The 14,746-nt window shown below is 51.4% G+C and overlaps 8 protein-coding genes across 8 annotated transcripts; 5 read left to right on the top strand and 3 right to left on the bottom strand.

Moving 5' to 3' along the window:
• Positions 1 to 475: 475 nt before the first annotated feature.
• On the top strand, positions 476 to 2,504 carry MIND_00260200 (MFS domain-containing protein; the record flags this gene model as incomplete). The annotated part of the gene is made up of 7 exons (XM_037359479.1): positions 476 to 690; positions 741 to 866; positions 915 to 1,073; positions 1,122 to 1,647; positions 1,695 to 1,775; positions 1,823 to 2,115; positions 2,165 to 2,504. Exons 1-7 carry the CDS (start codon positions 593 to 595, stop codon positions 2,502 to 2,504), a joined length of 1,623 nt encoding a protein of 540 aa, XP_037224574.1. The 5' UTR covers positions 476 to 592.
• A 7-nt stretch (positions 2,505 to 2,511) lies between these two features.
• Positions 2,512 to 3,288, bottom strand: MIND_00260300 (Thg1 domain-containing protein; the record flags this gene model as incomplete). The annotated part of the gene is made up of 1 exon (XM_037359480.1): positions 2,512 to 3,288. One exon carries the CDS (start codon positions 3,286 to 3,288, stop codon positions 2,512 to 2,514), a length of 777 nt encoding a protein of 258 aa, XP_037224575.1.
• A 745-nt stretch (positions 3,289 to 4,033) lies between these two features.
• Positions 4,034 to 5,537, top strand: MIND_00260400 (Acid protease; the record flags this gene model as incomplete). Its single annotated transcript, XM_037359481.1, has 5 exons — positions 4,034 to 4,288; positions 4,338 to 4,513; positions 4,603 to 5,191; positions 5,246 to 5,352; positions 5,399 to 5,537. 5 exons carry the CDS (start codon positions 4,034 to 4,036, stop codon positions 5,535 to 5,537), a joined length of 1,266 nt encoding a protein of 421 aa, XP_037224576.1.
• Positions 5,538 to 6,781: 1,244 nt separating this feature from the next.
• On the top strand, positions 6,782 to 8,294 carry MIND_00260500 (Acid protease; the record flags this gene model as incomplete). Its single annotated transcript, XM_037359482.1, has 5 exons — positions 6,782 to 7,036; positions 7,086 to 7,257; positions 7,314 to 7,948; positions 8,002 to 8,108; positions 8,156 to 8,294. The coding sequence occupies 5 exons, from the start codon at positions 6,782 to 6,784 to the stop codon at positions 8,292 to 8,294; spliced, it is 1,308 nt and encodes a 435-aa protein (XP_037224577.1).
• Positions 8,295 to 8,448: 154 nt separating this feature from the next.
• MIND_00260600 (RAI1 domain-containing protein) lies at positions 8,449 to 9,910 on the bottom strand (the record flags this gene model as incomplete). Its single annotated transcript, XM_037359483.1, has 6 exons — positions 8,449 to 8,826; positions 8,874 to 8,919; positions 8,966 to 9,053; positions 9,104 to 9,327; positions 9,373 to 9,483; positions 9,537 to 9,910. 6 exons carry the CDS (start codon positions 9,908 to 9,910, stop codon positions 8,449 to 8,451), a joined length of 1,221 nt encoding a protein of 406 aa, XP_037224578.1.
• Positions 9,911 to 10,181: 271 nt separating this feature from the next.
• Positions 10,182 to 11,864, top strand: MIND_00260700 (uncharacterized protein; the record flags this gene model as incomplete). Its single annotated transcript, XM_037359484.1, has 2 exons — positions 10,182 to 11,249; positions 11,307 to 11,864. 2 exons carry the CDS (start codon positions 10,182 to 10,184, stop codon positions 11,862 to 11,864), a joined length of 1,626 nt encoding a protein of 541 aa, XP_037224579.1.
• A 647-nt stretch (positions 11,865 to 12,511) lies between these two features.
• MIND_00260800 (uncharacterized protein) lies at positions 12,512 to 13,278 on the top strand (the record flags this gene model as incomplete). The annotated part of the gene is made up of 5 exons (XM_037359485.1): positions 12,512 to 12,617; positions 12,676 to 12,829; positions 12,894 to 12,963; positions 13,013 to 13,189; positions 13,243 to 13,278. The coding sequence occupies 5 exons, from the start codon at positions 12,512 to 12,514 to the stop codon at positions 13,276 to 13,278; spliced, it is 543 nt and encodes a 180-aa protein (XP_037224580.1).
• Positions 13,279 to 13,460: 182 nt separating this feature from the next.
• MIND_00260900 (uncharacterized protein) lies at positions 13,461 to 14,497 on the bottom strand (the record flags this gene model as incomplete). The annotated part of the gene is made up of 3 exons (XM_037359486.1): positions 13,461 to 13,805; positions 13,862 to 13,943; positions 13,995 to 14,497. 3 exons carry the CDS (start codon positions 14,495 to 14,497, stop codon positions 13,461 to 13,463), a joined length of 930 nt encoding a protein of 309 aa, XP_037224581.1.
• Between the last annotated feature and the right edge of the window lie 249 nt (positions 14,498 to 14,746).

Below are 14,746 nucleotides of genomic sequence, written 5' to 3' on the forward strand. Positions count from 1 at the left end.
TGTTGTACCCTGGAACTCCCAACATGATGTATCACCAGCTCTTCCCACGCATCCAACCATCTCCCTCGTGCTTATCTGCGCGCGTGTATTCGACAATCACAATCTACGAACCAACGAATGAATTCAAGGTGTTGACGAGCTGGACGGTTTTCTTTTCTTATTATTTGTGTCTTTTCTTACATAATCTTCCTTCTATCACGAATAGGCCGTGTTTTTCTTACTCCAATTCATGTACCAGTATCTTTCTCCCGCACGCGGTTCTTAATGTCTACTTACTTTTCCTCATGTGCTTTCCTTTCCCCGTCTACTCTGATGACTCCACACGTACATAAGTAGCCTGTTATTCTGATCAATTTCTCTTCCAATCCAGAGGAGTAGGGCGTAAATCGTTCTAGCTTCAAGCAATCCTCCCTCGTGACCGTGGGGCTGGTTCGAGGCTACAAACAGAAATGTGACCCCTTCCTTCTCGCTAACGCTGGTCAGCTGGGCGAGCGGTCCGGTTTCCGGGACTCAGTATTATCATTATGGCACTCGTTACGCGGCTTGGTGCCCTCTACCTCCTCCTCTACAGTCAAGAACGAGGAGGGCAGTCATGTTGGCTGACCAGCTGCGAGAAATCAAGCACTACCGCAATGCATATCTGCTATCTCTGTCTGCCGCGATGGGGAGCGTCTTTTATGGCTACGACATGTCTGTTTGTTTTCTCGCTTTGGATGGTTGTGTTTCTTACCGAACCGCAGAGGCATTATTGGAGGCGTTATTTCCCTGCCGTCGTTCAAGAACTACTTTGGAATCACAAAAATGAGTGACTCCGCACAGGCCAACTTCAGCGGCAATATCGTCTCGGTTCTCCAGGGCGGGTGCTTGTACGCTATGCATTCTTCTCCGCTTTTGTGGGATTGACTTTGTCGCAGCTTTGGGGCTTTGGGTGTGGGCTATTTTTCGAACCGTTGGGGACGCAAACCAAGTCTGATTGCTGCTGGGCTGTTTTATATCATCGGAAGCGTCATCCAGGCTGTTGTAGGCCTGGGAACTAACGAGGCGCGTGCTCTGAGTGTGTTCTATTTTGCACGGTCCGAACCTCTTCCACACCAATTGCTCGGCTAATTGTGGCTCAACAGATTTTTCGCTGGGCTTGGCGTAGGCATTGTTAGCGCCGTTGTCCCGACTTATGTCAGCGAATGCACACCAAAAGCAATTCGCGGGCGATGCACTGGGATGGTCCAGCTGGCCAACAACATTGGCATTATGATTTCGTATTTTGTCAACTACAGCGCGTCGTTGCATATCAGCCCAACAAGCGACCGGCAATGGCGCATGCCACTTGCTGTCCAGGTTTTCCCCGGCATCCTCTTTCTCCTCCTCATTCCATGGCAACCTGAATCCCCTCGCTTCCTTGTTGAACACGGGCGGCTGGACCAGGCTGCGAGAAGTCTTGCTTATGTTGCGCGCACCAAGGTCGATGATCAAACTGTACTTGATACAGTGCAGGAAATCAGGGCAGATTTCGAAGGCAGGAAAGAACTCGGCATCTTGCAACAAATTCGGCACTTTGGCGACTCACGCGCAATTGCGCTGAGGTGCTTTATACCCTCGCTGGTCATGTTCTTCCAACAGGCCACTGGTACAAACGCTATCAATTACTTCGTGAGTCTAAAATACTACACATGAACCTTGGGCCGACTCTTCCGCAGAGCCCGCAAATATTCGCTTCGCTAGGAATTACTGGCACGAAAAGTGGTCTGCTTGCTACAGGTATTTATGGTGTCGTTAAGGTTTGTAAGGCTCGTTGTCTACGAGTTCATAGTAACTAGCTCCACAGGTTATTTCAGTATCACTCGTGCTCGCCTTTGCTGTCGAGGGAATCGGACGTAAAAGATGTTTGATCATCGGCGGGTTTGGACAAGGCGCTATGATGCTCTGGCTTGCTGGTTATACGGGTTTGCACCCAGCCAAGACGGTCGTCCCATCGAGTTACGTGTCGCTCGTTGCGGTCTATCTCTATGCCGTGTTTTACTGCGTTGGATGGGGACCTCTTCCTTGGGTTGTTGCTGGTGAGGTTGCGCCGAATCATCTGCGGACAGGAGCCATGTCAATTGCCATTGGTGTCAATTGGTGCGTGTTTGCAGCATATGCCTGATATTTAACGTTTCATCTTTATCAGGCTATTCTCATTCACGGTGTCGAAGCTGACCCCGATAATGCTCAACAAGATTCATTACGGGACCTACCTTTTGTTTGGGCTCTGCTGTCTGATTATGGCAACCTGGGCATGGGTTTGCCTTCCCGAAACAGCTGGAGTGGCGCTGGAGGATATTGGGCTGTTGTTTGAGAAAGACGTAGTTTTACGGGCGATCCAGGATGGGCCGGGCGGTGCTTTCTGTCTTGGAAGCAGGCGTAGGGCGGAGACGATAGAGAAGTTGCGGCGCGAGAGCGACATCGAGGCTGATGCTGACGAAAAAGCGACGACTGAAGAGAACGAGAAGAGGCACAATGTAATCTAACCTCACGTTACTTCCAAAATTTGTCTGTTATGAGCAAGAGGTTGTCTTCATTGAACTCCCACCACTGAGTATCTTGCATTTTCATGCGGGTCCGCGTCATTGTGACCGGCTCGCCCGTTAGCCCGTCTACTCCCGTGCCCAAGAACTTTTCTCGCTTGACTGTAGTACCATATCTTGCCCAGGTCGGCGTGCTCGTCCAGTAGTCAATGCCCTTTTCACTCAACACCTTTTCCACGATCGCATTCGAGCCCAAACCATGCAGCTGTTTGGTGGTGAAGAAGGACCGCCCAAACCCCGAGATACTGTTTCTCCGCCCGTCGATTTTAGCGCGCCAGATGAGATTGTGGAGGACTTCGTCGACCGAGGGGAGGGTGAAGGCACGTGCGTCAAAGTGCGCGGTGCCTACCTTTTCTGGCGGCACGGGTTTTGTGCAGGTGTGAACAAGATGGTGGTTGAAGCGGGCTGACGCGAGGCCAGCAGCAAGACTGCCCAGTTTTGCAACACGGCCTTTAAATTCTTTGACACCGTTAGGGAAGACAAGGGTTATTTCGTCAGAGTTTGTGTAGGCGACAGTGGCTGCGGGGAAATGGGCAAGCAGGTCAGAGGCGGTGGCAGCCATCGCAGTGTGGATTCGCTCGTCAAACGGTTTCTCGAAACCACGCGTGAAAGTCGAAAACGCGTGACCGTCAATGCGGATTATGGCGGGCTTGTCCGCCGGGAGTTGGATATCGGTCGCCGTCTCGTAGCTCTTCATCCGCGACGCGAGCTCATCGTGCGGAGCCATTATGATGTTTTGGCGGTGATTATGATGTTTTGGCGGTGATTATCGTGGAATGACTGTGAGAGTCTGAGTCAATCTGGAGTGATAGGTAAACATGCACAAACAACATGAAACGCCCGGTTCCCAATGAGGAAATTTTTGGCAGCCGCTTTCTAGTGAGTATCGGTCGCGTCACCGTTTACAACGTGGGCTATTGATGCTGGTATATCTATCCTACGTGTTTAGTACGCATTTTCAGAGATTTTCAGCGTAAGAGGACCATGCTGGCGTGGCGCTAATTAAAACAGGGCATGTCTCAGCCTACCTCAGCCATACGAGGCCATAGGTTTTGGGGAACGGATATTGATAGCTGAACATGTGAATATCTAAAAGTCTAATTCTCCGCGGTCCGGGCCGCATCCAAATCCTAGTCTACCGGATAGATGAGACGCATTCTGACCTCAGGCTCTTACAGACAGTATATTGCGCCGTCGTAGCTTCCAGAAGTCGCTGCGAAACTTGCGCGTGAGGTTTGCTTACATTATCTTCTAGATCGACATATGCACCCTACACCAGAGGACCTCATCGCCCGAGTTGCTATAGTCGCATGCGCGACAAAATTCTTATCCTAGGATGGATTATACTCCCGCAGGGTTGCAGTGAACTCGACAAAAGTATAAGTATTGGCGCTGGACTCGAACCATTTCTCCAGCTGGATTACTTCCGCTCACTTGACTTGCTGTCGACCTCGCGTCCACTTTCCTTCACCATGTTCAACAAAGCTGCCCTCCTTCTTGCTGTTTCCCTTGCGGTCTCCGCCATCGCGGGTCCCACTGTTGCCAGTGCTCCCCCCGCGCCGCATGCGGGCCTCGCTATTCCTCTGGGCAGGCGCGCTGCTCTGACTAAGGCTGATGGCGTCTTCGACCTCGACAAGGCCATCGCCCATAATGTTTTCGTTGCCAACAAGCATCGTAACAACCTCATTGCTCTTCAAAAAAACAAGGGTGTTGCGGCCTTCAACGCGGTAGGGTTAATCGTCTTTCAATTTGCAACTCGCATTTATTGTCCTCAAGGGTGCCGAGATCAAAGAGTTGCGCAAGATTCCTGTTGATGTCGAGGCCCGTCTCCGGCAGAGCGTCGCCAAGCGTCAAGCAGAGCCTCTTACTAACATACAGAATGACCTTGAATGGGCTGGCACGGTCTCCATCGGCACGCCTGCCCAAAAATTCCTCATTGATTTTGACAGCAAGTTCCTCTTCGCTCCATCTTTTGGCGTTGATTTTCGATTTTAGCTGGCTCGTCTGACCTCTGGGTGCCCTCCTCTAACTGCACCAGCAGCGTCTGCAAGAGTAAGAAGCGTTATGCCGCATCCTCTTCTTCGACTAGCTCCAAGAAGTCGGGCTCCTTCTCCATCCAATACGGCGATGGTTCAACCGTCAGTGGGCCTATTCACTCCGACACCGTTGATGTTGCTGGCGTTGTCGCCGTTAAGCAACACTTCTCCCCCGTGACCACCCTCTCGCACAGTTTCAGTGACGACCCGATTGACGGTATCATGGGTATGGCATTCCCCGAAATCTCCAACATAGGCGAAAGCCCCTTTTTCGATACTGCCCATAGTGCTGGGAACGTCGACTCCAACATGTTCTCGTTCTACCTCGCCTCGACTGGTTCTGAGCTCTACCTCGGTGGCACCAACTCCAAGTTGTACTCGGGTGACATTGAGTATGTCCCAGTTGCGGCATCGAGCGGTTTTTGGCAGGCGACAGGCGCCAAAATCAAGGTCGGCTCGACCACCGTCCTCCAAGATTTCCAAGCCATCATTGACTCTGGCACTACCATCATGTACGGTCCTCCCGCTTCCGTCAAAGAGGTCTTCTCCCATGTAGAAGGCTCGCAGCTCTTTGATTCCGCCTCCGGCTTCTACGTGTGTTCAATTTTGTGTTGTTATTTGAGGCAGCAACCACTGACTGCTTCACAGTCATACCCCTGCGACAACCCGCCCAAGTTGTCGTTTAACTACGGCGGTAAAGACTGGACCATCTCCGCCGACAACATAAACCTCGGCAAGACCAAAGAAGGTTCCAGGTGTGTTGGGCTTGATTCTTTGCGGCTTTGCTGACAGTTCCAAAAGCTCTTGCATTGCTTCTCTCTCCGCACAAAACCTCGGACTCGGTGAAGGCGTCTGGCTGCTCGGCGACTCTTTCATGAAGAATACCTACACTGTTTTTAATGTGGACAAGAAGGCGGTCGGCTTCGCTTCTCTTGCGTGAGACTGTTGGCAGCTGGCTTTCGCTGTGCCGAAGGAGCGTTCTGAAACTGTATCAATACCTCATATTCCATTCAAGGAAAAATGACATACGCTCTCTTCCTTGTTGTCACCGCTTATTAGTTAATTAAGAAACTGTCCTCTTGAAATTCGTTCCTCAGTGTGAGCTGGCATCATAGTCGTACTCGATGTACATCTCCTGGGCACTACCCAGACAGAAATCGCTTGATGAACTTGCTGTGTTGACAAGCACGTGTTGACTCGGAGGGTGTTCAAGCGTTGGTTGCGCGTACTTGGTCATTAGGAAGACAAGAGCTATTTGCGATATCAGCGCTGTATACGCAAGAGTGGCAAGTAATGGATCACTGGAGGCGGTGGCAACCATCGTGGTATGAATCCGTTCATCAGGTGGTTTAAAGTCGGAAACAAGTCGAGAACGCATGGTCGTCGAAGCAGATTGTCGCGGGGGCACCGAGTTCGATATCGATGACCGTTTCGTAGCTCTTCATGACTCATTGTGCAGTGTTCTTGCAACAATTCTTGTAGGATGGCTGTGAGAGTTTGAGTCGATTGGACGTGATCGGTCAACATGCACAAACAACACCGAACGCCCGATTCCAAATTAGGAAACTTCTTGATATGTCTCCGGTCAACATCAGTGTGCGCAACGTGGGCACGCTGATACTATCTCTGGGACAAGCATGCTGATAGCTTGTGAAACGAAAATAGGTGTTGTCTTAGCCGTCGACGTTGAGGTATTTATATCCGGTAATGGTCATGTGTACGCCTAAAAGGTTAATTAGCCGCAACTCAAGCGGCAATTTCAACAGTATTCTCGGCCAGCTCGGACGCTCAAGGAAAGCATTTTCCGAGTGAGTAAAAATACCACGAGAAGCTCCTGGGTCCCATACGAAGAGTTTAGATACATGTTCTATTTGCGTTGCTCTTCTACAGATCGCGCTCATTTGCGATGCCTCAAAGTTGTGGTTCTATTTTCGGCGCACTACGGATCAGTGATGAGTGTGGGGTTTCTTGACACCAGCATGTCGATCGGCATCTCCTTCTCCTCATTGTCGTTGCTATAGTCGCATGCGCGACGACTCTCTTATCTGGAATGACTGTTTATGCTCCCGCATGGCTGCAGCGAACCCGACAAAGCTATAAATGCTGGTGCTCAACTTGAACCGTTTCTTCAGTTGGATTCTTTCCACCCACTTGTTGTCGACTTCGTGTCCACTTTCCTTCACCATGTTCAACAAAGCTGCTCTCCTTCTTGCTGTTTCCATCGCGGTCTCCGCTATTGCGGGTCCCACCGTTGCCAGTGCTCCCGCTGCCCCGCATGCGGGCCTCGCTATTCCTCTGGGCAGGCGCGCTGCTCTGACTAAGGCTGATGGCGTCTTCGACCTCGACAAGGCCATCGCCCATGGCGTTGTTGTCGCCAACAAGCATCGCAACAACCTCATTGCTCTCCAGAAGAACAAGGGTGTTGAGGCTTTCAACGCTGTATGGTTCATTCATTTCTTGAGCTGAATTTCCTCTCATCCGCTTCAAGGGCGCTGAGATCAAAGAACTGCGCAAGATTCCCGTTGACGTTGAGGCGCGTCTCCAACAGGCTGTTGCCAAGCGTCAGGCAGAGGCTCTGACTGACGAGGAGGACGATCTCGAGTGGGCTGGCACGATTTCCATCGGAACGCCTGCTCAAAAGTTCCTCATCGACTTCGACAGTAAGTTTGTTGTAGTTGGGTACCGCTTGAGTCTTGGTATTGATCTTCGATTTTAGCTGGTTCGTCTGACCTCTGGGTGCCCTCCTCCAGCTGCACTAGCAGCGTCTGCAAGAGCAAGAGTCGCTTCGCCGCTTCTTCCTCCTCGACTAGCTCCAAGAAGTCGGGCACCTTCTCCATCCAATACGGTGACGGTTCTACCGTCAGTGGCCCTGTTTACACCGATACCGTCAATGTTGCCGGTGTTGCCGCCACTAAGCAATACTTCTCCCCCGTGACCACCCTTTCCTCCAGCTTCAGTGGCGACCCGATCGACGGTATCCTCGGTTTAGCATTCCCCGCCATCTCCAACCTGGGCCAAAACCCCTTCTTCTACACTGCCGAGAATTCGGGCAACGTCGACTCCAACGTGTTCTCGTTCTACCTCGCCTCGACTGGTTCTGAACTCTACCTCGGTGGCACCAACCCCAGCTTGTATTCTGGCGACGTCGAATATGTCCCAGTTGCCTCCTCGAGTGGTTTCTGGCAGGCAACTGGCGCCAAGATCAAAGTTGGTTCAACCACTGTCGTCAGCGGATTCCAGACCATCATCGACTCTGGCACCACCATCATGTACGGTCCTCCCGCCGCCGTTAAGAAGGTCTTCGCCCAGGTTTCGGGCTCCAAGCTCTTCGATTCCACCAACGGATTCTACGTGCGTTCTGCTATGCTGTTGAAGGGCCACGTTAATTATTAATCACCTCATAGTCATACCCCTGCAACACCCCACCCAAGTTGTCGTTCAACTACGGCGGCAAGGACTGGACCATCTCCGCTGCTAACATCAACCTCGGTCAGACTACCTCTGGCTCCAGGTATGCTTTGTTTCAATTGTACGCCTGATTGCTGACAATCCTGATAGCTCTTGTGTTGCATCTCTTGCTGCCCAAGACCTCGGCCTCGGTTCCAATGTTTGGCTTCTCGGTGACTCGTTCATGAAGAACGCCTACACCGTCTTCGATGTTGATCAGGAGGCCGTTGGCTTTGCCTCTCTTGCTTAATAAGGGTGCTGGCTTTAGTTGTACAAAATCGCTCTGAAACTGTATCAATACCCTCGCATTGCATATCCCGAAAAATGGCATTCCTTGAATACTCTTTTTGATCCATATAGTCGTGACATTGTGCCTACTGCTCCAAAGACTGAAGTCGAATCGTTCAACCTCTTGTATCTGAACCGGGGCTGTCTTGTTTCTTCTGTTTGCCTTTGCCCCCAACTTCGTCCCAATACCAGGTAGGCAGAAAGCCCACTCGCTCCTCTCCTGCTTCAACCTCATCAACGCCTTCCCGATCTAGCAGCGTTATATCAACTCCGATTTGCGGGCGAAACGTAACCCGCCACACTCGTGTTTCATCATCGTTTTCTGGACGACACTGTGTGCGAAGAAAGCGCAGAAACGCGTCTCCCCACTGGAAACATCGCGTCGGGTCCCACGCGTGTGGCTTCCCACGTACCATACGCGGGATTTCGACGGTTTTGAATGGTTGGGTGGATACAACTTCGCCGGAGGGAGTTCGGAAACCGACAATAATTTCCTATAAAAGACTGAACATTCGCCACGAAAATGGGACGAATTACATACAGGAACACCCAGGAGGAAGGATTGCATGTAAAACTTGAGTAATTTCCTTTATTGTGTCAGTAGAGTAAAAGAAAGCTGTTTCAAACACGAACTTTTCAAAACGAGCTTCGTCCTGTGCCCCTCGTATTGTCATCGAGGTTTTGAGCTCAATAAAGGTGTCCGTCTTGCCAGTGAATTTGCCTAAGTCATCTCTGTTTAGGGAAGCTGGCTTTCTTGGAGAAAAAACTTACCTCGAACGCAATCAACTTCGCCGCCAATGACCAAGCGGGTATCACCGAGCTTGGTTCGAACGACACTGCACCATTGCACATTGGTATCGACGTCGCCGCCCCAGCCTGGTGGATCGCCCGGTCGCTGAGGAACATTGGTTCTATTCGGGCTATCACTTGTACAATACGACTCGAATGCGTAGCCGTAATACGTCTGCAACCTTTGGCGCGGTGCAAGATCGTTTCTGAGGAAATTAGTTGAGGGATGAGAAAAGAAGAAGAAAACACACTTTTCGCGCATCATCTCTTCCGAACGGTGCTCTTCGAGATATAACACCCCTTGGACGCACATAACATTGAGATCCCAGCCCTCGCGCTCTTCATAGGGTGCTGTGAGTATGCTCTCTCCGCTCCATCAGCCGAGGGGTGGTTGGAAAAAACAGGGATGGCATACCGAGTAAGGACTCCTCGCCATCCTACAGCGCCAACACCCGACGCAAGCGAAGGGTGCTTTTGGTCTTGTGCTCTAGATAGCGCGCGGAGAAGTCCGTCAATCCTCGACCTTTCTTCTGGTCGACGTATCCAACGATCATAAGCATGAGAGAGCTTGGCGCGGGCTGGTGGTGGGACATAGTAGCGCAAGGCAGAATCGTCAAAGACGAGTTCATGGGCTGGGGTATAGGAGAACGAAAGTAGAGCAGTGGGTTGTTGAAAGGGCGGGGAGGAGCCAGAAGAGGATGTCGGATACTCGAGGGCGCAGCGACGGGCTCGCTTTGAGCTCGATTGCTGTTCAACTTCCGAATCGTGGTCAGCGTTTCTTTTTGACATGTCACAGCTGTCAATCACTGGCTGTGACTGGACGCGCTGTTGACTGTCACTCACATCGACTTCATCGAGCATGGATTCCGACGTTCCCGACAGCGGCGACGAGCAGGAGCTCCAGCCCATACACCTTATTGACGCGTCTCGGCCGCTTACAGATGCTATTTCCTCCTTCCCTTTACCTCCAGGCAGGTGGCGCGACTGAAACACACAAGTTCGAGGCTAATGACTCGCAGTAAACCCAACCAGAGACTCAATCTCTTCCGCAAGCCCAGCAATGCCAACAGCGGGTCAGCGCCCGCGCCCGAAGCCGAAATTCAAGGGAAAGGGAGCCGCCGACACCTCCATCATCGAGTCCTTTTCCGAGAATCCCATTTCCAGCAGTCTTTCTGACCGCGTAAAGATGCGCGACAGAGGCAAACGTGTCGACCCAGTCTCCTCCTCTCTCCGCGACAACACCAACATCCAGTCCGATATCATCGAAATTGCCTCTGATTCCGACGACGAGCTCAGTTTCCTCACCAAGCCGAAGAAGTTAGTTACGAAGACTCGTCCTTTGTCGAAATCTATTCCATCCTCATCACTCCCTGCTTCTGACCCGTTTCCTGAATCGACCAACACCAACACCAACACCAACACCAACGACCCACCGCCACTACATGACGATAATAGCATTCCACCAATCAATGTACTTCCTCAGCCACCGTCTTCTTCCCCTAGCCCTGCACAAGTAGTGAAACCACCCAAAAAGCCACGGAAAAAGAAGGACACGGATGGCGAGAAGCCGCCAAGGAAACCACGGACGAAGAAATCCAAGAATGGCGACGACGATAACGCGGAGAAACCCACGAAGAAAAGGAAGGAAAAGGAGAAAGAAAAGCAATTTACCAGTGCAGAATTCGTCGCAGACTCGGACGACAACGACGGTGACCGATTGCCTCTTGCCAACCCAATCTCCGAGCCAATCCCAGGACCATCTCGTTCCAAACCCATATCAACCGTCTCTGTTCCCGACTCACAGCCAGATGAAGAATTGGTGCTACCGATTGTTAGCGCAAAGCGAAAGCGCGAAGTCGACCAAGGAGCAGGGTCGTCTGGGAAGGACGCTAAGAAGGCCAAAGTAGCGTCAGCGGAGGAACCTAAATCCAAGAAGGTCGCAGTGAAGAAGGGCAAAAGGAAGGCTATCATTACGGACGACGAAGATGACGAAGGAGACTTCATAACGGCCAATCTAGTCGAACGGCCCGATGAAGGGGATATCGATATGGGTCCTGAGCTGCCAGGTAGATCCAAGCCACTCAAGAAGAAGACCAAGAACACGGTTGTTTCCGACTCTGAAGATGCTGTCGGCGATGCAAGTGTTATCTTATTCTCGTTACAACTCGCTTACATCTTCGTATAGGACCCCCCTTCTGTCGCCGTTCCATCTAAACCACAATCCCCGCCTCACGAACCTGTTCAACCCATTAGTTCTCAAGTGCTCTCAGAGAGCACAAATCACAAACAGCACGACAGACCTGAAGGGACACCGAAACCTCACATGACTGGAAGATACTCGATTGGAGCACGGACCAAGAGCACGCCCTTGACTGAACTGATCAGAAAAGTCAACGCACAACCCGGCTCGCCATTTCCCGTCGCAGTTCCCCGCAGAAATTCCGTCGCAGGCGTTGCTCCAGGCACACCAGTTACGACCTACTCCCCATACGCTAAATTTTCGCGGTCGGCAATCGCCCGAATTGCGCCGTTACATCCAAATCGAAAGACCCCGCCACCCCCACCGCCCCCACCCCCACCGAAACCAAAGACGAAGAAAGAGAAGGAAAGAGAAGAGCGGTGGGAGGAGGAGATGATTGAGGCTGTTGGTGGTTGGGACGCGTGGCAGGCTTTGAGTGAACAGGACCAGAAAGCAGCCAAGAGAGCCAAGTGGGCCAGAGAGTTGGAGGGCTGGGATGACTGAATGGACATTTTGCGGCGCTGTATATCGGGTTCGTGTGTCTTTGGCCAAGATTGGCCCTTATCGTTATTTCCCTAAATTCTCGGAGCCAACATATTTACTTCCCCGAGAGGCGGCTATGGTCACAAACTTCTGCACAAGGAGGCAAAAGGTTGTCACGGTTAACAAACTTGGTTCATGCCTCAACAAAGCTTCTTTGGACACGTCTTCCGAGAAGAACATACCCGAAAGAAAAGAGACGTGCTAGTCCTCTTCCCCAACCCCATGGTCGACGGAATCCGAGCGTGATATCCTATTACTTAGACAGCCGCAAATATGTAAGCTAAACCTTTGCTCTGGGCAGCAGCGACAAGCCTGAGGTTGGATCGACGCAACAACTTTGAAACAAACGCTGCTATGGCATCGGACAGCCCGGAGACTGGCTGCAGCACATATGGCAGCCCGTTCATTCCATCGAAGATTCCAAGGAAATAACACAACTAGGTTAAGCGTCTGACCCCTATCATGCGCACCGTTATCTTATCATCCCATCAACGTCAATCCTCTTGATCATTTTCTGCTTCTTCATCTCCGTCGGTTTCCCTCGTCATCACGTCGCCTCCAGTGTTCCCAGTCCCCACCCACCCCAAAGCCAAAGTTAGCACAAAAAAATGGAAGCCTATTTTGACAACAAGACTAACATCGTCAACGCGCGAGTCTGTGCCGTCCTCGACCAAGCTGTGATGTATACCGTGGAGACCAAGTTCGAGTTCAAAGGTTTGGACGTGCTCGCCATTCAAGTTACTATACAACCAATTGCTAAATATACCTACAGGTCGCTTCCGGACTATTCTACGCGACGAAAACCCCGTGCCAGGCGCCAACGCCGTTGTCGGTGCTATCAACTGGCGTGACAAGAGCATCGAGGTGCTTGGGCATCGCCAGAAGCTAGAAGAGGTGCGCCGCAAGACAGGGAGTCTGTTCAACAAGTAGGGCTGGACTGGAGGCCGTGGGGAAGTTGACGCGCTAAAATCCCGTGTGTTTGTTTCCCAGACAGAAGTTTTGGCGGTGGGCGCCGGCGAGGAAGGAGTACGAGCTTGTTTACACGCACGAGGAGTGGAAGGTGCGTTTTACCACTGTGTTCCCGCTTTAAGTTTGATTTGAAAGAAAAGGCTACTATTGAAGACGGCAAGACGATTGCTGGTCGGTTCTGCATCCCTTTCCGCCCGCATCTCTTCCACAAGTCCGAACGGCCGGTGGTCCACCTGACTTCAACCGCGCTTGCCGAAGACGAGGTGTTCTTGCTGCTGGTCTTTCTCTATGAGGAAGTTAGACGTCAAGACAAGACGGTGAGTAAAGTCAACTTGCTACTTATACGTACTATTGACGAACAATGGGGCAGAATACTTCGATTTCCGGCGGGACTGGGGCCTGGTGATAAATAAAACATGCAATCGCATTCAAGGAGGGACAGTGTACAGTAAGGACAGGTTTAGGAATGTACTACAACTGCAGTAAGTATAGCGAGACGGATGGCAAAGGAGAGTGTAAGCAGCAAGATAGCGAGGATGAGGACCAGTCACGATAACAGAAAGGGAACAGTGTCCAACGCGAAAACAACTATCTAAACGGGCTTGACATCGTTGTTTGTGGATAATGGCGCGTCACAGGGAGGGGATTGGGGCTGCGAGAGAAGAGCTGGAGAGAAAAAGAGCATGAAATCGTGGCTTGTTTGTCCTGTTGTGCCCCAGGCCTCAGTGGTGGCGGTCCGTGACGATCAGCATCATGGATACGATCAAGAACGTCATGTAGATTAGGTTTCCAGTGTCCACTCGGTGGCTCTGAGAAGCCCATCTGTTGGGTGAGCTGCCAATGACCACCAGGCTTATACGAAACAAGAAGCTCGTGGCCGCGATTACCGTAGTTTCTCCGTTTCGCCTCGCGTCTCGTTGGCTTCAACCAAACCTGTTGTTTGGTAATTGGTATCAGAGTCTGAAGGGCAAAAAATGAACAAGACAGACACTCAGTCGACCATCTGGAGTTCTACGGACGTAAAAATCCGGGAAGCCAGGCGGTCCAGATCCGCTGACAGTCCGAAGAATACTAAATCAAGCACAGATAAGATTAATGCAAATACGCACGGGACTTGCTTACACTGTGTCGTCGCGCATCCGCTCGTTAGCTCGTCTAAACTTGGTGTGTGGTGTGCCTGGAGGCGGGTCTTTGACTATGAAGTGAAAGATGCCATTGGCATCTAGGGGATAGAGGAAGCCGGCTCTTGGCCCCAACATCAGAAAAGTGTAGGGAATCTCGCCTGAGAAAAGCCGATGGACGGTCAAATCATAGAGTCGGTTAATTTCATATGTGGGGTAACGACTTGTGATGTTGATAGTGCGGTAGGGGCGGTAGCCGTCGATGACAACGCGCTCTCCCCCTTGGACAAGCTGTAGACGACAGGTGTGGCAGTTCTCGGCCTCGTCGTGTGCTATATGCACGGGAATAGAATATCCCGTCAAAGCACGTAGAAACGACGGGTCTTTAGGACGACGCTGTTGGGCAGTTGAGGTGCTAGTAGCAGTGGTAGTTTCGTTTGTGAGCTGAGTTGCTGGGTTGGAGGGGCCCGCGCCAGCAGTGAAAGGCGATTCGTAGTACGCCATTTCCACGCAGGCCGGCGAGGGAAATACAGCCTAGTAGAGGTCGACTTTATAGTAGTCCAAGAACAAGCACACAGTTGCATAGATACCTTGGTTTTTGGCGCTCACGACAAGACAATACTAGTCATTGAGCTGTCGCTTATTCTTCAGGCAGTGGTTTGATGCGGAGTCAGAGAAAAAACAAGGATAGTAAACAAAGCTACAACAAGTGTGGCGACGGTTGAAAAGAACAACACTTGCGGTATCCATGGC

The sequence above is a fragment of the Mycena indigotica genome, assembly GCF_014461135.1.
Source record: "Mycena indigotica strain 171206Taipei chromosome Unknown Mind.scaff0002, whole genome shotgun sequence".
In the NCBI taxonomy this organism is placed as follows: domain Eukaryota; kingdom Fungi; phylum Basidiomycota; class Agaricomycetes; order Agaricales; family Mycenaceae; genus Mycena; species Mycena indigotica.